The sequence below is a fragment of the Rhinopithecus bieti genome, unplaced genomic scaffold (assembly GCF_001698545.2).
Source record: "Rhinopithecus bieti isolate Rb0 unplaced genomic scaffold, ASM169854v2 scaffold_8783, whole genome shotgun sequence".
NCBI lineage: Eukaryota > Metazoa > Chordata > Mammalia > Primates > Cercopithecidae > Rhinopithecus > Rhinopithecus bieti.
Window position 1 is genome coordinate 2,994,576 of NW_016806197.1, and position 26,550 is coordinate 3,021,125.

General features: G+C 45.9%; 2 protein-coding genes across 21 annotated transcripts in view; one reads left to right on the forward strand and one right to left on the reverse strand.

Moving 5' to 3' along the window:
• Positions 1–626: 626 nt before the first annotated feature.
• CPA1 (carboxypeptidase A1) lies at positions 627–8,442 on the forward strand. Its single transcript, XM_017875066.1, has 10 exons — positions 627–882; positions 1,392–1,473; positions 1,933–2,166; positions 2,423–2,524; positions 3,713–3,814; positions 4,004–4,114; positions 4,852–4,942; positions 5,462–5,661; positions 6,164–6,248; positions 8,158–8,442. The coding sequence occupies exons 1-10, from the start codon at positions 818–820 to the stop codon at positions 8,343–8,345; spliced, it is 1,260 nt and encodes a 419-aa protein (XP_017730555.1). The 5' UTR covers positions 627–817; the 3' UTR covers positions 8,346–8,442.
• An 8,399-nt stretch (positions 8,443–16,841) lies between these two features.
• Positions 16,842–26,550, reverse strand: part of CEP41 (centrosomal protein 41) — a 48,996-nt gene continuing 39,287 nt past the window's right edge. For all 20 annotated transcript variants that reach the window (XM_017875077.1, XM_017875070.1, XM_017875086.1 and 17 more), the window contains 6 exons: positions 25,141–25,285; positions 23,212–23,363; positions 22,416–22,483; positions 20,942–21,056; positions 20,275–20,490; positions 16,842–19,336 (listed from right to left, as the gene is read on the reverse strand). In XM_017875077.1, coding sequence (XP_017730566.1) covers positions 19,188–19,336; positions 20,275–20,490; positions 20,942–21,056; positions 22,416–22,483; positions 23,212–23,363; positions 25,141–25,285 — 845 coding nt within the window. In that variant the 3' untranslated portion in view covers positions 16,842–19,187. The remainder of the gene's footprint in view (positions 19,337–20,274; positions 20,491–20,941; positions 21,057–22,415; positions 22,484–23,211; positions 23,364–25,140; positions 25,286–26,550) is intronic.

The following is a 26,550-nucleotide window of genomic DNA, read 5'->3' on the forward strand; positions in this document are numbered from 1 at the left end:
GGTGGAGGGAAATGCCGGCAAGTGTTGGGCTCCTGCCCCCGCTGCTGCTGTCCAGGCTGGACTCCCACAGGACCCTAAGGCCAGCAGAAGGGGGCTGGGAAGTCCCACAGAGGGGCATGTGCCCCGCACAGGGTCAGGGCAGCCTGGGCAAAGCTGGCGTGGTGAGAGGCCAAACAGACACAAAAGGTTAGTCCACCCTGCTGGTCTCTCCAAGCCATCAGGGTCCGTGGGAGAAGAACGTGTCAGGCACTCTGCAGGTATCTGTGCCTCACACAGGTCTAATGGGGGAAAGCCTGGGCCTGCCCGAAGCCGCTGTGGGGACAAGAGGGCAGAGGCCTGGCTTGCTCCATCCCAGGAATGAAAGGCTGGTACTCAGGAGCATGGAACAAGGAGACGCCTAGAATGAGGCCCCAGCGGGAGCGACCACTTGGAGTCCTGGCTCCTTCTCCGCTGCCCAGTGGGCAAACAGAACCGCAGCTTTAGGGTGTGGGCAGGCAGAGTCCTGGCTGGGACTCCAGGAGGCCTCGAGCCCCCGCTGACCCTCAGGCCCCGCTGACCCTCAGGCCCTGCTGACCCCAGATGGTCGGGGGTGGAGCTCTGGCTTATCTCTCCAGCTGCCCAGTTCCCTGCCACTTTATCAGGAAGAGTGAGAGGGTGTCAAGAGCTCAGAACTCCCACCCCAACCTCCCCGTGGGACAGGACCCAGGTGCTGGGGGAGAACAGCCCTCGGGAGCAGCCAGGAGTCCTTGGTACTGGGAGGGTTTAAAAGCTGGGGGGCCGACTCGGCCGCAGTCTGACCTTCCCTCCCGGCGGCAGCATGCGGGGGTTGCTGGTGTTGAGTGTCCTGCTGGGGGCTGTCTTTGGCAAGGAGGAATTTGTGGGGTATGGATGTGGAGAGGAGGGGGTGCTCTCTGAGGGTGATGGGGAGGACTCAGCCTCCAACCAGTGGAGGAGACAGACAGACACATGGCAACACAGCCAGAGAGGATGGCCTGGCACCACCTGGGACAGCTGGCAGATGAGGAACCAGGGTTGGGAAGAGGTTGTGTCTCCCAAGAGAGTCTCCTGAGCCCTGGAGAAATCTGAGCTCTGAGGAGGAGTTTTCAGGAGAGGAGAAAGGAGGAGGCCTGGCTGGCTTGGAACAGAGAAATAGTTCGAACTGGGATCGAGACAGTAACAGTGTCTAGAAGTTTCTAAAGATGGGGAGAGAAGGGGTGAGGGAGCCCAGGCCTCTCCTTGCTGAGACCCTCAGTGCTTTCCCCTGCCCAGCCCAGAGGACCAGGCCCAGTCCAGGGATTCTGGGCTGCTGCCTCCCTCCTGCACCTGGAGAGTGCTGGTGGCCAGGGCAGGTGCAGTCTTGGGTGCTCACTCCCCACTCCCACTCTGCCCAGGCATCAGGTGCTCCGAATCTCTGCAGCCGATGAGGCCCAGGTGCAGAAGGTGAAGGAGCTGGAGGACCTGGAGCATCTGCAGGTCAGAAGAGGGGAAAAGGGCTCTCCGAGGCCCCAGGGTATCAGCTGGGGCCACCCCAGGTCCCTACCAGCCTCTGCGGCCAACTGTGCTTGAGCGCTCTCCACCCAACAAGGAGACATGGAATTGACCCTGTTAGGAAGCGACTTCAACCCCACAGCTCCAGAGTCTTGCTGCCCTTGGGCACCTAGGCAATGTGCCGGGCACCTTTCCGGTTCCTCCCTCTGCCTTACTGTCTCAAAGGCCTCTCACTCTGCTCCTAGGCCATTTCCCTGACTACACTGGACTCTCCAGTCCCCAGGGTTTCCCCGTCTTTCTCTGCCCCTATTATCCCTGTCCCACCCCCAATTATATGAGAACTTCTGGCACCAACAGCTCCTCCCAGGCCAGCCCTGTCCCTGCTTGCTGTCCTGGCTGCTGCCCCCAGCCCGCTGTGACCGTGCCGGCTCTTGTCCTCCCCAGCTGGACTTCTGGAGGGGCCCTGCCCACCCTGGCTCCCCCATCGACGTCAGAGTGCCCTTCCCCAGCATCCAGGCGGTCAAGATCTTTCTGGAGTCCAATGGCATTAGCTATGACACCATGATTGAGGACGTGCAGTCGCTGCTGGACGAGGAGCAGGAGCAGATGTTCGCCTTCCGGTCCCGAGCGCGCTCCACCGACACCTTTAACTACACCACCTACCACACCCTGGAGGAGGTGAGGGCGCCCCTAGCGGCCGCTCCCCGCAGCAACCAGCTCTTCATCATGGCTGGCAGGAACGGGGCAGGGGCAGGGGCAGGGCCAGGGCCAGCCTGGGTGTGTGCAGCACCTGCTCTGTTTCCATGTGGCCTGTGTGGTCGTAGCTCCATTGCATTGCAGGGCTCACAGCAGTCTGGGATGGTGGAGCTGCTAAGGGAAGCATCTGGGTGCCCAGAAGCTATTAAGGCCAGTTGTCTCTTCTTTCCCACCTCAGATCTATGACTTCCTGGACCTGCTGGTGGCGGAAAACCCACACCTTGTCAGCAAGATCCAGATTGGCAACACCTATGAAGGGCGTCCCATTTACGTGCTGAAGGTAACATCCACATGTGGACATACACACGGGAGAATGGACCCACACGTGGCATCCGTGATGGGGGTGGGCTGTCATGAAGAAATGACGGTCCCAGGGAACACATTGTTAGATGGACTCCCCATGCAGACATTTGGAAAGGCCTGAGTCTCCACCCTGGTCTTCGCGTGTGTACCCCTGCCCATACACAGACTCTTAGGTGATCCAGTGTTTCCATCAAGTGTCACATTGTGGAAGGTATTGTGGAATCTGGGTAGTCCAGATAAAGTGTTTTCTTGAGACAGAGTCTCGCTGTGTCACCAGGCTGGAGTGCAGTGGCGTGATCTCAGCTCACTGCAAGCTCTGCCTCCTGGGTTCATGCGGTTCTCCTGCCTCAGCCTCCAGAGTAGCTGAGGCTACAAGCACACACCACCATGCCCGGATAATTTTTTTTTTTTTTTTTTTTTTTTTTTTTGAGATGGAGTCTCACTCTGTCACCCAGGCTGGAGTACAGTGGCACAGTGGCACGATCTCTGCTCACTACAACCTCCGCCTCCTGGGTTCAAGCGATTCCCCTGCCTCAGCCTCCCAAGTAGCTGGGATTCCAGGTGTCTGCCACCATGTCTGGCTAATTTTTTGTATTTTTAGCAGAGACAGGGTTTCACAGTATTAGCCAGGATAGTCTTGATCTCCTGACCCTGTGATCCACCTGCCTCAGCCTCCCAAAGTGCTGGGATTACAGGCATGAGCCACTGCCCCTGGCCGATAATTTTTATATTTTTAGTAGAGACAGGGTTTCGCCATGTTGCCCTGGCTGGTCTCAAACTCCTGGGCTCAAGTGATCTACCCGCCTCAGCCTCCCAAAGTGCTGGGATTTCAGGTGTGAGCCACCACGCCCGATCCAGAGAAAGTGTTTTATTTGTGATGTCCCCCAGAGAACTGTCCGAGCAGCAGAACAATGGAAGGGCCAGGGGCCTGGCCAAGTCATATTCACCCCAAGCTTGGGCTGAGGGCAGGAGGCCAGGCTCTGTGGGATCCCTGTCCAGCCCCCAGCCCCACACCCATCTGAGTGATGGCCCCACAAGCAGAGCCTTTACCTGAGATACGCAGAGAGCAGGTGGTCTCTGGCCCGGATTGGGGTCTCCTTCAGGGCAGTGAGATGAGGCCCCAGCTGTGAAATTTCCTCTGATCACTCCGCTGCTTCCTCTCCAGTTCAGCACGGGGGGCAGTAAGCGTCCAGCCATCTGGATCGACACAGGCATCCATTCCCGGGAGTGGGTCACCCAGGCCAGTGGGGTCTGGTTTGCAAAGAAGGTAAGGTCAGGGAGGTGAGAAGGGCTCTCACCTGGTGGGGCGTTAGTGTCCAAGGCCCACAGAAGCCTGGGCCTCCCTTTGCCCATCCAGAAGCAGTGACCACAGAGGACATGGGGGAAGGTATCCATTGCTGTGACTTGGCAGATGCCTAGCCCAGCCTACGCTGCCCCTCTGCCCCTCTAACCCCAGATCACTCAAGACTATGGGCAGGATGCAGCTTTCACCGCCATTCTCGACACCCTGGACATCTTCCTGGAGATCGTCACCAACCCTGATGGCTTTGCCTTCACCCACAGCAAGGTACCAGCCTTCTCCTGTCCTTGGGGGAAGCAGGATGGGCCTCTAGCTTCTAAGCCGCACAAGTAGCTCACACCTGATCTCAAGCCCCAGAAGTCAAGGGAGAAGCAATCAGACCTGTGCTCTAGCCGAGGGTGTCTCAACTATGGCATGATTGGCATTTGGGGTGAATGATTCTTTGTCATGGGGGCTGTCCTGTGCATCCAAGGTGTTTCTAGCATCCTAACCTTATACCCATTCAATGCCAGTTGGAGCCCCCTCTCCAGTGGTGACAACCAAAATGTCTTCAGCTATTGCAAAATATCTCAGGGGAGGGTCAAGATTGTCCCCAGTGGAGGCCCACTGCCCCAGACCTTACTTCCTGGTCCTACTTCTGTTTTTATGGCAAATAAAACATCCGACTAATGACACAGGGCCACAATCTTGGCGGGGGACACCTCACGGCTTCTTGGCCACATAGAAACCTCTGGCCAAATGCCATCCTATGGCCTTCCCCACTCTCCTTCACCCGATGCCCCCTCTGCTGATCTTCCTTCCCGACAACCAGTTGGGAGTGGATCCCATCCCAAGCTGTGCCTGTAGCTCAGCTCCCTATCAGGGCACTAGTGTTGAGGGCTTCCACCTCCAGGGAACCCTCCCCCGAGTCCACTCTGCTCTCTGCAGCCTCTGAACCACCCCCACCCGCACTGTGATGAGTGCCACACGTGCCTCGGGGTGGCTGATCCTGTTTTCTTCCTCAGGATCGCATGTGGCGCAAGACTCGGTCCCTCACAGCAGGCTCCCTCTGTGTTGGCGTGGACCCCAACAGGAACTGGGATGCTGGCTTTGGGTGTAAGGCCCAGAGTGTCTTGGGAACAAGGATGGGATGGCCTGGAATGGCTCCTCACCACTGCTCTTGCTCCCGCCTCTCTCCTGCCCCTGCAGTGAGGGGAGGTTGGGGGGTGGCAGCTCTGCCTCTGAGGGCTCTTGGGGATGGAGGCTATGCTCTGAGAGTTGGTTGTTACTTGTCTGTAAAAGGCAAGTTCCTTGCAAATGGGCTAAGGTCTGAAATCCTATCTAGGGGGCTTCTAGCTTAACCTGAAGTCCTCCCTCCTTGGCCACGTCTCTGTGAGAACTAGTCTCCACTGAGGAGCCCGTCTTCCCTCCCTGGGCGTGTCCATCAGCTCTGCCCAAACCAGGCTGGGAGGGCAGCACCCCCAGGTTATAGAAGGCCTCTGGGCTTTCCTGAATCCAGGGGTGGGAGTGATCCCTTTTGTACCCACCTCACCCCCAACTCCATGCAAAGAACTGGATTCCAGAAGCCACAGAAACTGGAGGAGCCACACCACCATGCCCTCTGTCCCCCCACAGTGGCCGGAGCCAGCAGCAACCCCTGCTCGCAGACTTACCGTGGCAAGTTTGCCAATTCTGAAGTGGAGGTCAAGTCCATCGTGGACTTTGTGAAGGACCATGGGAACATCAAGGCCTTCATCTCCCTCCACAGCTACTCCCAGCTCCTCATGTATCCCTATGGCTACAAAACAGAACCAGCCCCTGACCAGGATGAGCTGGTAGGCACTGACCTCAGCATGGTCCCTCGTCCCCAAGATGGCTTCGGACAGGCCTGGGCTTTCCCCAGTTAGACCTGCGTAAGGCACAGATACCTCCAGAGTGCCTGACACCTCTTCCTCCCGCAGACCCTGATGGCTTGGGAAGACCAGCAGGGTGGACTACCACTTTTTTCTGAGAAATCGAGGCACAGAGGTGATGGAGTCACTTCTGTCATGTGACAGAGCAAGGGGCAGGGCTAGACTTCGATCTTAGGTACCACATGTGGAGGTACATGTGACTGAAGGGCAGAGAAGGCCAGCTGGACACACTGAAGGGCCAGAAAACTGTGCTGACAGGCTCCCGGGCTGAGCTTGCAGGCTAAGCAGGCTCTGTGCTCCCTGCGAGAGGCCCACGTCTGCAGGGTGCTTCTCCTAGGCTCCCCTGCCAGCCCCCAGACTACCCTGGCCATGCTGTTCCAGGAGCCTGGCCGTGACAGGTGGCCTTGCTTGGTGTTTTGTCCAGGATCAGCTTTCCAAGGCTGCTGTGAAAGCCCTGGCCTCTCTCTACGGAACCAACTTCAAGTATGGCAGCATCATCAAGGCAATTTGTAAGTGTCTATGTGGTCTCTTTTGGTGGGCCTGTGAGGAACATCTGCTGGCTCTTCCTGACCACAGGAGTATCCCTCATGGAAGGAAGTAGCCAAGGGCACCCAGATCTGCCAACTGCTGGCGAGGGCTGTTCTGAGGGGTGGGCAGTCCTTTTCCGGACATGAACTCTGCTCCCTTTGATACTTTCAGACAAATGTGAATTCCTCTGACAGCTCTTGTCCTCTTGTGTTGGGGCCAAGTCTAGTTTTTTGATTGGATGGGGTGGAAAGTCCTGCTGGGATTTGTAGATCACCAGAAAATTCAACTTAAAAAAACACTTCTCAGGGGCAGGGTGCGGTGGCTCACGCCTGTAATCGCAGCACTTTGGGAGGCCGAGGCGGGCGGATCACGAGGTCAGGAGATCGAGACCATCCTGGCTAACACGGTGAAACCCCGTCTCTATTAAAACTACAAAAAATTAGCCAGGCATGGTGGCGGGCGCCTGTAGTCCCAGCTACTCAGGAGGCTGAGGCACAAGAATCGCTTGAACCCGGGAGGCGGAGGTTGCAGTGAGCTGAGAGCGCACCACTGCACTCCAGCCTGGGCAACAGAGCGAGACTCCATCTCAAAACAAAACAAAACACACCACCAACAACAAAAAAACACTTCTCCTCCAGTGCCCCTCAGAGAATAGGCCTGATTTATTCTTCACTTATTTATTCATGCACTGCCCCTGAGAGGAGCATTACTGAATCAAAATGGAATTAACTCAACAAATGTTAATTGAACACCTACTATGCACCAGGGTCTGTTTCATGCACTTGGGATATAGCCATGAATGAAATAAGCAAAGATCAGGGAACTTTCTAGCCAGGGAGACTGACAATGAACATAAATAAGTAAATGATACAGTATGTGAGGTGACAAATGCTGGGGAGGAAAACTAAAACTAGACCAGGTGAGGTGAATCAGAAACACTGGGGTGGAGGTGGAGCAGGTGGGTTGAAGGGCAGGCCTCTTTGAGAGAGTGACATTTGGGCAAATATTGAAGGAAATGGGTGGAGGATACGGCAGCCAGGAGGCTACCCAGCTAGGAAGAGCCTTCCAGGCAGAGGAACATTCTAGAGCAAAGGCTCTACAGTATGATCTGGCCAGGGATGTTGCTGGAACAACAAGACTGGTGTGCCTGCCTCCAAGTACCTGAAGGTCGAAGCTGGGTAGAGGGCTGACGGGGATGAGCTGCATACACACCTCACACGCTTCCTGCCTGAGTGCCTAGGTTTTGGTGGACAAGCAGGTCACAATCTTATCCAAGGTTGACCTCAGTTTTGGACTCCAGGCCTTCTTTGGAAACTGATTCAACTCTGAGTCGAGGTTTTGCTTCATTCAATCTTGTCAAGTTAAATTCTGATATGCAGCCTACTGCCCTCTCCCGGGCCAATTCAAAAGTGGCTTCATTACCTGCTGTTAATTAGTTTCCCGGGCAAAGTTTCCTCCTAAAAGAAAGACAAGTGCCTTTTGCTTTGACTCTGGCTCTTTGCACTTTCCCCCTTGCAGACCAGCGCCCCAGGGGAACAAATCCTGGTTACCCAAACAGGGAACTCGGGTATATTTAGGGGCTTCACCGAAGTGGTTGTTGGACAAAGGCTGTTTTCAGAGGGGCTTATGCAATAGCAGAGACTTCCTTGCATCCCCCAGTGAATAGGGGAACCATTGCTGGTCTCCTCTTTGGACCTCTTGGCTTAGATTTTTTAGTGGGAGTTTCTTGGAAGTGAGGCTGCTTGGTCAACAGCAGACCTTAGTAGACACTGACTCCACTCAGCGTTGCACAAGGCACAGAGCTTTGGACAGTGTTGGATCGTTAACCCAACCCATGTAAATGTTCCCAAAGTGATTGACCCTTTCTCTCCTGTTTTACTCCTGCCCCAGATCAAGCCAGTGGAAGCAGTATTGACTGGACCTACAGCCAGGGCATCAAGTACTCCTTCACCTTTGAGCTCCGGGACACTGGGAACTACGGCTTCCTACTGCCGGCCTCCCAGATCATCCCCACGGCCCAGGAGACGTGGCTGGCGCTTCTGACCATCATGGAACACACCCTGAATCACCCCTACTGAGCTGACCCTTTGACACCCTCCTTGTCCTCCTCTCTGGCCCCACCCAGGCAACCAAATAAAGTTTGAGTGTACCAGGAACAGAATCCTGGGGCTTGCATGTGGAATGCATGTGGCATGTCTGCCTCTTCAAGCTGGGGCAAAAGTGATTTAGTTCCTGCAGGCCTCACTGGAAATGTGTGGGTGGTTGGACTAGATGACCCCTACATTCCCCTGCATTCCAACGTCCTGTGAAGTCGTATCCAAGTGGCGTCTGTTTTAATTAGACCACCCTGAGTTCAGCTCACCAGTGGGATGATTTGTTCATACCTTAGTAGCAAGCAGCAGCCACAGCTGCTAACCAAATGCCTGGCACCCCACAGTGGCGTGGAATTCAGTGTGTACAAAGGTCTAGCTAGCTGTGTCCATTCATCTATAAAAGCAACAACCTGGAAGATGAAATATAATAATCCAGGTGGCCACTGCTGTCCAAAATAGATGTTGCAGTCAAGTAAAACCGATTACTAAAGAGCAAAATATCATCTTCCATTCCTGAATCACATTGGAAGAAAACAATTGGGTTAAATAAAATCATTAACTGAAGATAAAGAACCAATCCAAAGGCCAATGCCAAGACATTTTAAATTTTTAAATTTTTTTGGTAGAGATGGGGTTTTGCCATGTTGCCCAGGCTGGTCTTGAACTCCAGGGCTCGAGCAATCCTCCTACTTTGGCCTCCCAAAGTCCTGGGATTACAGGTGTGAGTCATCGCATTTGGCCAAGGTATTTTATTAACTGTATAAATTAATTATATATTCTGAAGATTTTGCCTTTAGGGATAGAAGTCATCCACTTTTCATTTGCCACATCCTTCCCAGTGTCTTCGGTACGCAGTTCTGCTCCCTCATGTTTCCATCCACCCCACCCCTTCCCATTCTCCTGTTGAGCCCACGGCTCCCAGGATTTAGCTTCCCTTCTTCAGCTTGGCGATCCTGATGCGTGTGATAGTACAATTAGCAGCTAGCATAACTACATAGGATATCCCAACTTGTTTCAAAGCAAGAATCTCCCTTTTGGGCTGGCCGCGGTGGCTCACGCCTGTAATCCCAGCACTTTGGGAGGCTGAGGTGGGCAGATCACGAGGTCAGGAGTTCAAGACCAGCCTGGCCAACATGGTGAAACCCTGTCTCTACTAAAAATATAAAAAATTAGCCGGGCATGGTGGGGTATACCTGTAATCCCAGCTACTCAGGAGACTGAGCAGGAGAATCCCTTGAATCCAGGAGGTGGAGGTTGCAGTGAGCTGAGATCGCGCCACTGTACTGAAGCCTGGGTGACAGAGGGAGACTCCATCTCAAAAAGAAAATTTAATTATATTTAAAAATAATAAATGCTTGTGAAATGGAGACATGAAAGTTGTTGTCCACCTCAAAAAAAAAAAAAAAAAAAAAAAAAAAAAAAAAAGATTCTCCATATTGTTTCTTCCATATGGCTTCAGACGTGAATGTGGAGCAGGGGGTTCTCCCACAGACTGCCGGGAAAGTGAGTGGACTGGGGCTGGGGTGAGGGCGGCAGCTTCTCCCTCTAGCAGCTCCTCCCTACGCAGCCAGGCCAGGTTTTCAAGAAGCACCCAGCGTCTGGTTGGACTTGCCGTGCGGTTTTCCACATAAACAATGGTGGAATGAAGGTCAAAAATGCCTGTTTACAGAAAAAAAAAAAAAAAAAAAAAACAAAAACAGGAACATGGAGGAGTTTTTTTCATCTTGGACTTTTATTTTAATATTGTTTTTGCTATCAAACATTCTAAAACAAAAAGAATGAGGGCTGGGCACAGTGACTCACACCTGTAATCCCAGCATTTTGGGAGGCTGAGGCAGGGAGATTGCTTGACCCCAGGAGTTTGAGACCAGCCTGGGCAACATAGCGAAATCTCTCCATCTCTACAAAAAATAAAAAATTAGCTGGGTGTGGTGGCATGCACCTATAGTCCCAGCCACTTGGGAAGCTGAGGTGAGAAGAACCCTTGAGCCCAGAAGTTTGCAGTTGCACTGAGCCATGATGGCACCACTGCACTCCAACCTGGACAACAAAGTGAGACCCTGCCTGTTTCTAAAAAAAAAAAAAAAAAAAGAATGAGGCTCTATGTATGTGTTGTTACATTTTGTATATATTTGTTACATTGTTACATTATATTGTTTACATAAATTTATAAGCATGTAAGTTTATGAGACAAGGTAAGATGGTGTTTCAGTCTTTACAGAAAGATGACCTAAAAGATTTGACAACACCCTCTTCAAGTTATCTTTTAGAAAATGCTTCCCTTCAATCTGTTTATCAAGAGATTATAACTCTCTTTTCAAAACCCATTTTAACTGCTTAGTTTGGGTGAGTAGGAAGCTGATCATCGTTTGTTTAATGAAGACTGATAAGAGAAGAAATATTAAGTTAGCATGACAATTTATCATTTTATAAAACTGGATCACTAGACTTTGATGGTAGAATTGCTTAATTTAAAATAAACTGTGCTTCCTGACAGCAGGAACCACCTTGTTTGGCATTCAACCCCCAATAGCATTAACAGTACCTGACACATAGATGCCCAATAGATACCTGTTGAGTGAATGCTGTCTACTTTTGTTAGTGAATTCATAAATGTTATGATCTGTATGTTGTAGGCTTGCTGAAAATACCCTGCACAAGTTATTTTGAATTCCCAGAGTTGAGCAAGTTAAGTCTTAAGAAAGCTGAAGTCAAGGAATGAATGTAAATTGCACAAGGGCAAGGATTGCTTTGTTTTGTTCACCATTTAACCCCCACTGCTTGGCCAAGTGCACAGCACATAGTAATAGTATTGATATTAACATCAATAATAATAAATGCTTGGCCAGGTACAGTGGCTCACGCCTGTAATATCAATACTCTGGGAGGCTGAGGTGGGAGGATTGCTTGAGCTCAGGATTTCAAGACCAGCCTGGACAACACAGCGAGACCCAGTCTCCATAAAAAAACAATTTTAGGCTGGGTGTGGTGGCTCATGCCTATAATCCCAGCACTTTGGGAGGCCGAGGTGGGCGGATCGCTTGAAGTCAGGAATTTGAGATTAGCCTGGCCAGTATGGTGAAACCCTGTCTGTACTAAAAATACAGAAATTAGCCGGGTGGTGGTGCATGCCTGTAATCCCAGCTGCTCGGGAGGCTGAGGCATGAGAATTGCTTGAAACCAGGAGGTGGAGGTTGCAGTGAGCCAAGATTGCTCCACTGCACTCCAGCCGGGGTGACAGAGGGAGACTCTGTCTAAATAAATAAATAAATAAACTGAAATATATTAAAAAATAATAAATGCTTGTTAAATGGAGACATGAAAGTTTTTTTTTTTTTTTGTACTTTCAAGTGTGGGAAGAGATTTACATTTTGTTTGTAGATACATATTTTACAAATCTATGGGTGAAAACACTTAAAATTCCTAAGTAAAACATAAAGCTAAAAGAATTTTGGAAAAGACTGCAACTTAAAATGAAGGTATTGATATCAAAATGTGTTAATACCCTAAAAGACAATTTTGGAAAATACTGCAACTTAAAAATAAAAGTATTGATATGAAAATAAGTATTAATAACTTTAAGGAGTTAAAATCATAAAAGGGGTTTAAAAAAAAAGACGAACATTTCAAAAGAAAAATAGGCAATTCCACTAAGAAGAAACACAAACAAATCAATACATGTATGAAAGATACTGATCCTCTAAGTGATTTCTTGTTAGTTAAGGAGAAATGAAGATATTTTTCTCTCATCAGATTGGCAGGGAATAAAAAGACTGACGACTCCCGCGTTAACATGCAGTGCTGGTGGCGTAGACATTGGCACCACCTTCCCGGAGGGCAAATTTGGCAATATAAATCAAAATAGTAAATGTATTGTGTCTTTGACCCAGAAAACCCACATGGAAGAATTTACTTTACAAAAATATTTGGATGGGTTCAAAAATATGTATGTACAAGATTGGAAAAGTAAAAAATAAAATGAACCTAGATAATTACCAGTCTTGATGCTGATCTGACACATCCACACACTGGAACAACATGAAACCATTAAGGGCTGTGTTGACATGGAAAAATGTTCGCAACATACTAAGTGATAGAAACTGGCTATAAGATGGAAACGTTATAAAACGATTGTGGTGATGGTTGCACAATTCTGTAAACTTACTCAACATCATTGAATTGTACACTTAAAATGGGTGAATTTAATGGTATGTGATTTATACAATACAGTTACTTTAAAAAAGAAGCTGGATACAAAATATTGAGTCCAGATCCCATCTTGTTTAAAAGACAAACACACACACACACACACACACGCACGCACGCACACGTTTTCTCTCTCTCTCTCTCTCTCTTCCTGAAGGAGATACCCCCAATAATAATTATGACTAACCCGGGTAGTGGTGGTGTTAGTTTTCCTTTTTATGCTTCTCAGCATTTCTTGCAATGAGCTTTTATGATCAGCTTTTATAATGGGCAGGGAGCGAAGGGAGCTATTTCAAACACAGTAGATAACCTGTGTGTAAAGTTACCTAACATCGGTTTATTATCAACATCAAACAGCTAACTGGCCATCTTAGTTTTTGCTCAGATTCTTTTAATTTGTCTAAACTCATTTTTTTCTGCTCTGGTATCATATTTCATCATCTTGCCCAGAACACTGCTGTTTGTCTTATCTTGAGAAAAATGTACACTCCAAGATACAGCTGGAAGCAGCAGTGTTTCTACCAGAGGAAGAGATTACTCAGCTCATGCAGTTGGGGGCCATTCCCCATCCTACACCTTATTGTAGCTTGATGAAAATTCCCAAAAGCCCTTCCTGCTCACATTCAGTTCTTGTAGCAATCTTGGGAATTGATTATGCTAATGTCTATTCACCAGGGCCTTTGAAAGTCTTTTATTTTCAAATGAACTCATTTTACTTTCTACTTAGACCATTACATATGGTTCTCTAACGGCCTGTGGGCCCAATATTGATGGTCCATGAGAATCCTTAGGGTAGTCTCTTGAATTAACACTCAGATATGCATGGCTAGCTTTCTGTCTTTGGCCTAAAGTTAAAATGGGAATGTCATTGAATACAATCCAGATATGACCTCACTGGTCCTTCATCCAGTTGCAGGGTTATTCATCATCCTGGCAATTGTTTTGCAAGGGCGAGTGGGTCGAGGTGGATTTGAAGATGCACAGGGACTCTTGCTTTACGAACTACAGCAACATCATTCTGTGAACACACTAAGACCCAGATGCTACTCAGATGAAGCTGATATGACCAACTGTAACATGCAAATTGGCCAAATCAAGGGAGAAGCCCTCAGAAAAGCACAGAGCATGCATCATCAAATCTAAAGAACTGTCAAAGGGTAATGAGTTCTTCCCCGAAGCTTGCAGGATCTGCATTAATTTGGCAACTCTAACACTGAGTACCATCCAACAACCTCAGGGACTGGGATTGCCAAATGTTTATTGCCAAACTAAAAGGAGAAAATGGAAAGTCTTCTGCTTAACCACAGTAGTGGTATCAGCTATATTTTTAGAAGACGGCAGTAGAATAAGGGCTCTGCTGACAAGGACTGGAGCAAGGAGGTTTGCCTCTGCTTCCCCCGGGAACTCAGGCCTACGGCCATCCCCAATTCACGCAACTTATGTTTCAGCGGAAATCAGAAACATCACCACAAAGGAAAGAAAAGGTCAGGGACAAATCATATCAATATGGTTTACTGAATGAATGGCTCGGCCTATCAGGAAAACAGCCTACTTTTTTTCTCCTACAATGTAATTAGAAGTTTGTAATTCTCATTCCTTAAGTGGTACTTCGCAAGGTGTCCATTAACAGACAAAATAAACCTCGGAAACCCTGGAGCACCTGTCTTCAAGACAGGACACCAGACACAGACGGTGGAAATGTGGAAATACGTATTCCCTGGAGCAGATATTTCAGTTCCTGAATTTCCATCACCTTTTGTGCAGGCAAGCGGAGGAAAGTTTTCAAAAGAATCTCGGGTGACTAGGAGGGAAAGGAAGCCAATAGCCAAGGGAAAGGTTCATTTTCACAGTAAATTAGAGGCATCACCAAGGGAGAAAACGGCTGTGCCCACCCAGAGTGAGAAGCACAGCGCGGAGTGGCTGAAAGAACACTCTCTGGAATCACAGTTCTCAGGCTGGCTCCTGGCTTTTCAACCTCCTAGCTCAGAGACTGAAGGCAAACCTGAATCACTTAATTTCTACCCGAACCTCAGTCTCCTCATCTGAAAATGGGGGTGCCTGACTCATCAGACTGTTGTGGAAATTAAATGAGTCAAAACATATAATAACGAATCTAGGAGCAAAGTAAGCTCTCCACAAACATTGGCTAGTATTATTATTTTCTGGAAATCTTAAAGATTCGAAACAAAAGAGAAAAATAACCCACTCTTGGATGGGGGTGGTGTATGGCCTGTGCGTGCTGAATTCTGGAGGATACTTTAAGCCTGGCAGAGACAGGGTAATAACACCCCCAACAGCTCTCTAGGTACTTCCTATAGAGGGAGATCTAAAAACCTCAGGGTTTTGAATGCCTCGCCTACAAAGGCAGGATACACAAGGGGGACAGAAGATAACGAGCTTTCTGGGTCTGCAGAATGACAGACTAGCACTGAGTGGCTACCACAGTGGGCATCACATCCAGACTTCAATCTTGACAGGTTCAATTCATTTATTCATGAACACTTATTAAGGGCCACTGTCATAGGGTTGGTGATTTTCACCCTCTGGGAGCTTATAGTCAAAATAATTGCAACAGGAAGACATATTGATATCCTTTAAAAGATGCAGCCATCCGTCCACAGCATTTGAGAAGTGGACTTCTTCACCTCACATTTTACCAGGTGCCTCAGGACGTTACACAGGTGAGAATTTGCTTCTGCACAGAACAAAGAGGATCAGCAACAGACGGGGGGCCATCAGGGGATCACAATGTGACAGATACAGTTTCGAAAACACATAAAATCATGCACTGAATCCTGTTCTGCCTGAATTCAAGACTGACAAATTTCCACCATTACATTTTGTATGTTGTAACTGACCTGTGTATCCATTTAAAGATGTCGTAAGAATACTTTCAATAATTATTGTAAGTCTAGGAAAGTATTACTACCCAAATGTATTCTGAACATTTTGGAAGCACAATGTTATTTATTGCTTTTGCATGAAAAAATATTTGTTAGTGAAAAATTAATGGACCTGCATGTAAGTACTCAACATGCTCACATAATTAAACTGGTGAATTATAATTATACACGTTTCTCTGTGCTTTCCTGGGGGGCGGGGGGGGGGGGGGGGGAAGGCTATGTGGGAGTTAAATTGTTGAAAGGAATGGGAAGAAAATAAACACACATTAAAGACACTGAGAACGTTTTGGAACTGGGGAAAGAAAGGTTCTTAATGATTATCTTCAGAGTAGAGCAAGAAGGTGGTCATGGATTTAAATCTAGGTGGACAGAAACTAATTATTCGCTCTAAAAAAGTCAGATAACATAAAAGACAGAATCTATAGCCAATAAACAACATGACAGAAACCAAAACCAACACAAGAAAAATTACCTATGTATTTCTTCCTAGCCTAGGACTCTGATTTCACTTACATTCCACAGGGGAATTAGAGAAAACACGGTCTTTGTTTTGTTCTGTTTTCTTGGTCGAGTAGCCTAAAGTCTTAAGAATTTTTGTATAATTTAAATAGCACCACAGGAAAAATCCCTGAGCAACTAATGAATGTTATTTGTGCTCTTTTCATTCGGATTTATACCAAGCCCAATATGATTGTGCTGGTCCTGGCTAACCACTAAAGATTAAAAAAAAAAAAAAAAAAGATAAAATGAATGCAGGCCATTTAAATCATTCTACAGTTTTCAAGAGATTGAGCCTGACATTATTACAGCCCAGGGTGTTCCTTTTGTTCTCAAATAAGTAATGTAGCTTTCTCTTTTCTCCCTCACTTTCTGCCTCTCTTTTTCTCTGTGCTCTCCCTTCTTCCTATTTCCTTGCTTCTTTCCTTCTTTTCTCCCTTCCTTAAATACAAACCCCTTTAAAGCATTTAAGGTATGATTTAAACTTTGGCAATCACTGTTGTTCAGGTGGCACTGTAGCTATACACAGATGAAGCACCTTCCGTCTCAGGGTTCACAAGCCCCAGACAAGGGCAGCTAGTCAACGCCTGAGACGCTGGCAGGAAGCCATGATCCAGTTGTTGAAGGTGGCTTCAATCCCAGCCTGAGCAGGAAAAGAAATCCAGGCTTTCTGACTGGAGAGCTGAGGCCCCCTGCCCTAATTGGACTGATTTCCTGATTCATTTATTAAAAAAAAAAAAAAAAAAAAAAAAAAAAATGCTTTTCTAGGAGATGCAGCAAAAATCACACCAGTCTCCTGTGGCTCCCCAAATCATCTCGACAGAAAAGAAGAGAGAAGTTGGCAGTTTTCAGCGTATTCATAGCAAACAACAAATTAGTAACTATGTACTTTAATCTTCAACATTCATAATTGCACAAAGCATCACTGGTCATTTAAATAATACATGTCAATTAATCTAATGAAGAAACTGGTAAAGTAGAATGTAAAAAGCAATACCTCGAGCACATAAAGAATGTTTGATATTAACATTTAACATGCAAAGTGCAGAATTAGAACAGCTCTTTTCAGCATGGTTATTTAAAATCCTTACCAACAGGGGAAAGCAAACACTATGGAGAAATACACACAAATATATTCAACCCGCCAGATCTCTCAGGTGAGTGCACACCAATTCTAATAGGTCTGGCTGACCTGGCTTTCCACATATATACAGTGGTTTCTAACACTCCAAAGTTGACGATGGGAATGCAGAATCGGAACATTCTGATGTTAATGGGGAGACCATTTACTTTCAAAATAGAATGCGGCAGGGAAGTCTCAACTCCTGACAAGTCACCTTTAAAACGGCATAACCAGAACTTTGTGACAGAGAAAATATTTTTTCCTTAAAATGTGTATGTGGCAAAATGGCTGAAAATCTTGTCCATGCTAGGGGAAAGCTGAGTGTGGAAAATGTGCATTTTCTATCTACGCTGTAAAGAAAATACAAAGCCAGAGCATTTTGGCATTAGCAAAGCCTGAACTAAGTTCTCAGGCAATAAATTTATGGGGAAACATGACAGACTCCTCATTAAAGCTATGTGTACGTTGGCTGAATTTTATACAAGATTCTTGAATCTTGTGGAAAATTGGGCACGGCTTGACATCTGAACAATGTTCCTGGTTTGTTTGATTTCTAAAGCATCGGAAAATGTTGCACTTTGGAAATCAAGTAGAGAAGAATAAACACACTCTAAAACAGAACTGGGTTGAATCTGAAAGTTATTTTTCCATATGTCTTTATGAGATATTTATTACGTTTATTTCTCATACAAACACAGCCCCATGCTAGAAATACTGTGGTGCATTTCTTTTTTTTTTTTTTGTGGCGAGAAAATAGTACTGTTAAGGCAAATCTTACCCTGTAGCAGTTACCAGCAGGACAGGCAATTTTCAGCTGGCTTTTCAGAAGCTGGTTGCCATGACAAAGAGCACAATTTATTCCTCAGTCCCTTATCACAGCTATGATCACAGACCATAAAAATTAACATGGCTCTTTTCCATCTGATTTCAGAGTTTCTCATCCTTACCTGAGGCCTTTTGTTCCCCCAATTAAATGGAATGAATGTCAGTCATTTAGCAATTCAATTAATGCTGATTCAAAATTCCGGCCAAAACCAGAATCTATAATCACAACTTCCTAATCACAGTTCAGTCATGAGAATGAAAAGTAAGCAGGAAATTGCACTAATTACTCAATTAGACTAATACTGTATTTCTAAGCAAGGGCTTACGAGGCTGTCAGCCCTGAGAAAGGACTTCGGAGTTCTCTTCACCTTGCGTGTCCACAGTTGTCCAACCAAAGCTGGTATTTTCAAGTGGCCATAATTTCTATCCATCTAACATGGATGGACTGAAGTTGGGCAATGGGCATTAAAACTGATATACTGACCACAAGTGAGGGCCGCTTTGGTGGGCTTCAAGGGTGTGGTGGCCAGGGCTTTCCCATGAGAGGCCCTCCTCCCCCGTGTGAAGACACCCACATGCACACCTTTCTGGCTCCAGGAAAATATCTAATAAGGGGGAGCATTCAGTGAGTGTACAGCTATTCTCCTCATCTTCAATTTGAGTGATGCACACAGGCACTGGCTTCCATACTCAAAATAGGGCCTGCAGTATGCTGGGCAGAGAGCTTCTTGCTGAGTGAGTCCACTGGGGTGGGGCCTGCAGGCGGCTGGAACCTAAGGCTCATCTGCACCCCTGGAAACAGCTTCTCACACCAAGACTGCAAAGAGAAGCCTTCATGAAGTCAAGAATAGTGAACAAAAAGGCGGTCAGGAGGGGCACACGGGCAGATGTGACTGAAGTATTTACAAAACAATGAAGAGATACCCAACAAGCTGAACCTTATTTAAAAACAACAACAACAACAACAAAAAACTAAAAACTTAGATCCTTTTTTCCTATACAGTTTCACAAGACTTAAATATGCTATAAACAACAGGGAGGACACTAGAGCCTGTCACACCTCTGGTTTTTGTGGTCACCTGTCAAAATTCTTCCTGAGGTGGCCTCCTGAGGGGAGAGGAACTGGAGATAGGGAGAGGGAAGAGGGCCTATCCCATACGTATGTCATGGTCTTTTCCTCTGCAGAAGTTTCTGGAAATGACCCAACTTGGGAAATGCTCAGGGGTTCCGAAAAGAGGAAAAACATTTATTTGCCTAAGTGAGACAAAGTCTTTACTTCCAGGGTTTGCCTTGCAGGTGGCCACTGCTGAGGGAGCGGGGGTTTGAATGGCTGGCAGGGCCCCCACCAGGCAGATTCTGAGTGCTTCGGGCACCAGGTACCTTGGAGTCTCTTCCGGAGGAGTTAGCTTGGTTCATTCGGCCTGAAGGGAGCAAGAAAGAAGGAAGATAGCTGCAAGAATGATTCCAGGGACAATCTGCCAAGTACAGTTTTAAGCTAATGAAGTCCTGTGCAGTACCTACTTTAGGCCAATGATGACCTACTCCTCATCCTTGAGATCAGCCTGAAGGTGGGGAGGGGGACAGAAATGAAGGGAAACCCAGATAGGTTTTTTCCCTTCCTCTCCATCATCCCCAACAAACCTAGTCTGTCCTCCACTACTTCCTTCGTAGAGAGGATGCAGCTGAGGAGCGATTAGGGGAAAGAGAAGAAGACGCAGTATGGTTAAACGAAGGTAGGAAGACAAACCCCGGAGGCTCTCAGAGTGGAGAAGCGAACGCAGCAGAAGGAATTAAAAACTTTCCAAGAAAGAATCTGAATGTCTGATGTTTAACTCCTCAGTTTTGCCTGAGATATACTTTTTGATGAAGTCTCTACATTTTTGCCTGGGCGCAGTGGCTCATGCCTGTAATCCTAGCACTTTGGAAGGCTGAGGTGGGCGGATCACTTGTGGCCAGGAGTTCGAGATCAGCCTGGCCAACATGGTGAAACCCTGTCTCTACTAAAAGTACAAAAAAAATTTCCCTGGCATGGTGGTGGGCACCTGTAATCCCACCTACTCAGGAGGCTGGGGTGGGAGAATCGCTTGAACCAGGGAGACGGACGTTGCAGCATTCCAGCCTGGGTGATAGAGCAAGACTCTGTCTCAAAAAAAGGCTCTACATTTTGATAAAGTCTCTCTTCAATGCATAATTCTTGCCACTATCTGGGGTCACCTCCACTGCCTCCCCTCCCCAGCACCTGTAACACACCTCCCTAGTATTGTAAGAATCTAAATATAAGAGATGAAGGTTTTCATATGATGAGGTGATATTCAAGGCTGCAAACCAAACATTGTATTTAAAGGTCAAAAGATCTTACTAGGATGATCTGCAGGCCCTTGCTCCTCTTCCAGATAATATTCTATCTTTTTTAAGTCTTCTGGGGTAAATCTCCATTTATTCTCAGCTGGTAGGGGTGGCACTTTGGGGCTGGATCGTTTCCGGGCAGAACCAGGAGGAAGGGCCTGCTGGCAAGACGCTGGCAGGGAACCAGTAATCAGTCCTTCCGGGAATTTCTGAGCTAAGACTTTTAGACCTAGGTTTGGAAAAGCATCAGAAAAAGCTGCATTAATATGGCAAGGCCAAGCCAAAACCTGGAAAGAAGCCCGCATGTCTTCTAATCTCTGGTCATCAAGTTGAGGCCAACACAAGGACATGAAATTTTTCTTAACTATTTCATCATTAAGCAAATTATACCAGAAAATATTTGTTGTTACATGGGATTCTGAGAATTCCACAAGAAATCCTTTTGCTCAAGTCTTCCGCATTAGGGCTTTCTGACAGAGCCCTGAAGCAACATCAGGAATTAAAAACATGTGCTGATGAAGCTAAGGGAAGTTTCACATAACTCCTGACTCCTTTCAGCCAGCATGGCTTTTTCTCTTTCCAGAACACTGAATTCTGAGCACCAAGAGAGAAAAGGGGATGCAGGTGGGACTGAAGGATGATTGGCCTTTGAAGTCCCAAGCAGAGTATCACTTGCTCACCTCCGGAAAGCATGAAGAGGTTTTCAAATCCACGCTCGCACATGGTGGTGGCCGCCTGACTGGCCAGCCTTTCATCGTCGTCATACAGAATGATGATCTTGCCATGGGCATTTTTCTAAGAGTCAGATGAGTTAAGGTTCCAAGGCACTGGGTTGATGTCCAAAGACTACGAGAAACCCCCAAGGAATAAAAGGTCAGTCCACCTGTCTGAGGTCCTGGGAACAATGGACAAGCCCATTCTTACCATCACACCAGCAGGGACCGGATGGTTTCCCGTCATGGAAACCACACAAACTGGTATTCGTTTTTTCTGCAAACTGATGTTACCATGGCCTAAGAGACAGCGCTAGTTACGGACTTTACATCCTTTAGCTCTCTTATCCTCACGACCCTGGAAAGTAAATACTGCAATCCCCATTTTACAGATGAATAAATAGAACAACTTCTATGCCTAATGTGTCCACTGAAGCCTATTTATGATAGTAAAAATGTGGGAGCCATCTAAAAAGTCCAAAATCAAGGAATAGTTTAGTAAATCATAGTAAATCTGAAGATATTACATAGCATCAAAAATGTGGTTTACAGAAGGCTTGCATCAGCATGGGGAAATACGGAATATGAACTGAAAAAAAGCAGGATACTAAATTACATATACAGTAAGGTTTCAACTTCGTCAAAAAAAAACAAACACGCAAAAGACAGTCTGGAACAAAATATACTAATAGTGTAATAGGAGCCACTGCTCAACTGTGTGATTATAAGAGATTTCAATTTTCCTTTTAATAATTTTTGGTATTTAAATTATTTTCGGCCGGGCATGGTGGCTCACGCCTGTAATTCCAGCACTTTGGGAGGCCAAGGCAGGTGGATCACGAGGTCAGGAGATTGAGACCATCCTGGCTAACATGGTGAAACCCTGTCTCTACTAAAAATACAAAAAAAAAAATTAGCCAGGCATGGTGGCGGGTGCCTGTAGTCCCAGCTACTCAGGAGGCTGAGGCAGGAGAATGGCGTGAACACGGGAGGTAGAGCTTGCAGTGAGCCGAGAGCGTGCCACTGCACTCCAGCCTGGGTGACAAAGTGAGACTCCGTCTCAAAAAAAAAAATTAATTTTCTGCTTGTATAATTTTTATGAATGAAAAAATTAAAATTTTAAAAGAAAAAATTAAAATAGAAAAAAACCCTAAGTTCTGCTATGTAAAGTTTTCTGGAAGGAAAAAACTCTCTTAGGACTAACTCTCAATGGATCCTAACTCTTAACCTAGTGTTTTTTGGCCCAGGGCAAGACAGTTTGAAAGCGTCCGCCTCAAAGTCAGGATTCTCGGCAATAGCTAGGAATCCAAATTCTAAAATATGCTCAGCTGAATAACATCAAAGGTCCTTCACAGCATTCTTACCAGGAGCGTGGTGCACGGTAACTTTGATTCTTATAATCCTCATACCACCCAATTCCTTAAAATGCAACAAAGGATACATATTCAAGAATATCATTTGAATAAGGGTTCATTGTTCTAGACAGAGTTGCAATTGGGTAACTGTAAGCTGCAAAGAGAAGAAAAAGTTTAGGAAGTCTGTTGTTCTCTTAATACAACTTGGCCTCAATTCCCAGCTGGTTTAAAATCTAAGAGTTAAATACATCTTCAAAATTCATGAGCTGCTGGGCACGGTGGTACACACCTATAATCCCAGCACTTTGGGAGGCCAAGGTGGGTGGACCGCTTGAGTCCAGGAGTTTGAGACCAGCCCGGGCAACATGGTGAGGCCTCATCTCTATAAAAAATACAAAAACATTAGCCGGGTGTTGTGGCATATGCCCCTAGTCCCAGGTACTCGAGAGGCTGAGGCAGGAGGATCACTTGAGCCCAGGAAGGCAAGGCTGCAGTGAGCCATGATCGCACCACTGCACTGCAGTCTTGGCCACAGAGCAAGATATTGACAAAAAAAAAAAAAAAAAAAAAAAAAAAAAAAAAAAAAAAAAAAAAAAAAATCAAGGAGCCATAAACCTAAACACTTCTGTGAAAGAGAAGAAAGAGGGCACTATGAACAAAGTATGAAGCTTCATTTCCCTCCTTCTGACCACCACCTGTGAAAATGAGCAGCCTCTCAGAGTATTTTATGGTGGAGCCAATCCTGTAGGATTCCATAATGGATCCAGCTAACGTACAGTTTGCTTAACTGTCTACCATGAGCTGTGGTTCCAGCCTGCCTAGACTCAAGAGCAGGCTCTCTGTTCTTGAGAGTGAGGCACTTTAAAGCCTTCTCTCTCTTACCTCCAACAATGTGGCACTGCTGGTAAGAATCTCTATCACGCACATCTAGCAGCAGGAAGGGGCAGTCAGGATAAGGTTTGTCTTTGGCATTAGGCTCTGCTTTCTTCACTGGCCCTTTGTCTAGATCCAGTTCCCCAACACCACTGATGACACTGCAAGTGAAAAAGTAGGTCAGCAGAAACTAGTCAGAGGTTGGTGGCTTAAAGGTCAAACATGTTTCTTCAGAGTAGTGAGATGAGTGCTCAATCTGTTTTCAAAGGGCGCTTCAAAGGGAAAGGAACATGGACGTGGTGTCTCAGTTCTGCCTCTGAATGCAGGATCCTGTGGACTTCCTCTTCTACTACACTGGACCCCACACAGGAGACCCACATGTCCACACTCACCTTCAGACAATGCGTGTCAGTGCATTACATGGCTGAGGGGTTAGGGACTGAAGGGTGCATGCTGCCTCTAGCCACAAGGGCAGCATCAGAGGGAGAAAGAAGGGAACCGTGAATCCAGTGGGGCAAAAGAGGAAAGAATATGGTTGGTAGGACAGGAAAAAGGAAAGGCATTTCTTTCTAGGTATATTATAAGTAATTAAAGTAACAATAATGCTTTATACATTTCATACACATAGTCAGTGACCTATCTGCTATGGTATTGAGTCTTAATACTTCCATAGCTCTCTGTACTTACTTCAGTTTTGTAGGTTACAACATTGAGGTTGATGAGGCTTTAGATTTGGTGGCATTCATAGAATGAGACAGAGGAAGAGCTGGGATTAAAATGAGGAAGCTAACCACTACCACTAACAGTTCTGAGTCTACGGTCAATCAATCACCAAAACTGGTCACCGTCTTAATATTATAGGGAAAATGTGGTAAAAACATGAATCAAAGGAATAAGAAGACTAAGTGTTATGAACAAAATGGCAAGCAGTGAAATATCCTTACTGGAATAAGAAGATGGTTACTTTCTTAGGAAATACCAAGACATACATGCTAAATCACAGCTTAGTATGTACCTTAGCTTCCTTCCCATAACAGCAAATCAAATTCTGCGTTTAAATCCAATAAACACTGTAACTCTGTGCTATATAGTGCATATTTTGTTGAACCAAAGGAGAAGAACATCTGTTTGATAAGAAACTGCATCCTCAGTGGAAGTCCTGTTGGCCTGTCTCTTCTTGAATGCAATTTTAGAGTCCTTTTGCAAAAGTTAACTATAATAATATGAAGCTAAAAGAATAATAATAATGGTGGAATGATGATAGCAATTCTTTCTCTGGTAGAACTAATTTCTCTAGAACTATTTTATCAGTCAAAGGGATGGATATCTGCTGAAAATCAGTACTGTCTTGTAATCAACACTTAATATTAGTGAGAAAGTACTACACGGACTAAAGTCCATGTAATCCATGGAATAAGGAGGCCTTAGAAGAAGGGGCAGAAGAATAAAATAAAAAGAAGGAACAGCCACATTCAGCTTTAGAATCAACACCAAGTACTGCTTTTTCCTTTGCACACTCAGTATCAGAGCACTACGTGTGGCACTGTCACTTCCGGACCGGGTATTATAAGCTGCAGCAGTCAGAAAAGGGGGAAAAATCATACTCTCTGAATCAAAAGATAGTATTTGTAAAGTAATTCCTCATAACAAACTTACATGTAGAAGGGAGAAGAATGGAACTGAGAAATGAAAATTAAACTCTCCTATTAATATATTCTCCATTAACTCAGTAAGAATGCAGTGAAAAAGATTCAGGAGGTGGCATTTACATAAAGAGAAAGTAGAAGGCTGGGATTAAAATGTGAGACTTTACTCCTGCCAGTTCTGTTTCTAAGGCAAGAAAAGAAAAGAAAAAAAAAAAACCACAGATCCCCGAAATTGGCCTCTAGGTTAATATAAAGGCAAAACACAGTGAAAATATGAATCAGCTTCGAGTACCTCTGAAGGGTTGAGCGGCTGGAGTCCCCTGCTCCCGCGTTGTTTATGAGCTGCTCAGGGCTCGGCGACTGCTCACCTGGATTTCCTTTCCCGTTAGTCCTGGCAGTGGTTTCGGCATCAGGGTCTGAAGCTGCAGAATCATTGTCTAATATTTACAAATGAAGAAATAATTAGATTGAGCCTCAGGATTTGTGTTTACTTATTAGACAGTTCCAAAGACATGAAGTCAAGAAAAGGAAATCTTTTCATCATTATTAAATTGCTGTGGAAGTGCTAATGTACACGTTCCCAAAGTGTGGTGGACCCCAGATATCCCCAAGGCCCTTCCAGGGATCTGCAAGGTAAAAGCTATTTTCATAAGATGTTACTTGTCTTTTTTACCGTTTTTATATTTGCACTGATGGTACAAAAGAAATGGTGGATAAAGCTGCTAGCACCTTAGTAAAAATCAGGGCTGTGGCACCAAACTTTATTGGCAATCATTGTATTATTCACCATCACGCATGCATTCACAGTAAATAAGTATGGCAGTCACACTAAAAGACGATCCCTGTTAAAGCAGTAACAGTTACTATTCTTATTAAATCTCACCTTGAAGTACATGCTTTTTTTAATGTTCTGTGTGATGAAGTGAGGAGTCCACATACAATTAAGTTTGCTACATACCAAATTACCAGGGTTATCTCAAGGAAAAGTATTAGTGTGATTGTTGAGTTGCAGGCTGAACCAGTAACTTTTGCTATGCACACCATTTTTGCTTGGAAGAAAACTGACAGAAAACTATGGTTAGTTAGACTTGAGTATTTGGCAGACATTTTCTCAGAAGTGAACTAAATAAGCCTGTTATTTCAAGGAACACTACTGATGGCACTGCTGCCAATGATTGTATTTTGAGCAAAACTCGAAGTTTTAGAAACCGTGTTTGCCATCAGGAAGTATGGGGAGCTGCTTCCCCACGCTTACAGACCTTTTTGGTAAGATAGATCGTGAGAATAATATATGTGATTTTTTTGACAGGTGTATAATAAAATGTATTAACCTTTGGGAAGATCTTCATAACTCGGTGAACCAATATTTTCTAAATGGCCAATGCATGATGTTATACAATCATGCACAGGTAAAAGATTCAAGATATAAGACAGTTACACTGAAAGTGCCTGATTTTAATCTAACAGTATCAAAGATTCATTGATATGATTTCAGATTCTACATTACAGCTAATCCTTAAGAAACTAGCAGTTGTCAAGTTTTATCTGAAAGGGCTATTAAAATACTTCTCCCTTTTCCACCTACAGGTTTGTGTGAGCTGAATTTTCCTCACGCACTTTAACCCAAACAGCATATCACAACAGACACTGCAGAAGCAGAGAGGAAAATCCGCGATCCTTTCATTAAACCAGACACTAAAGA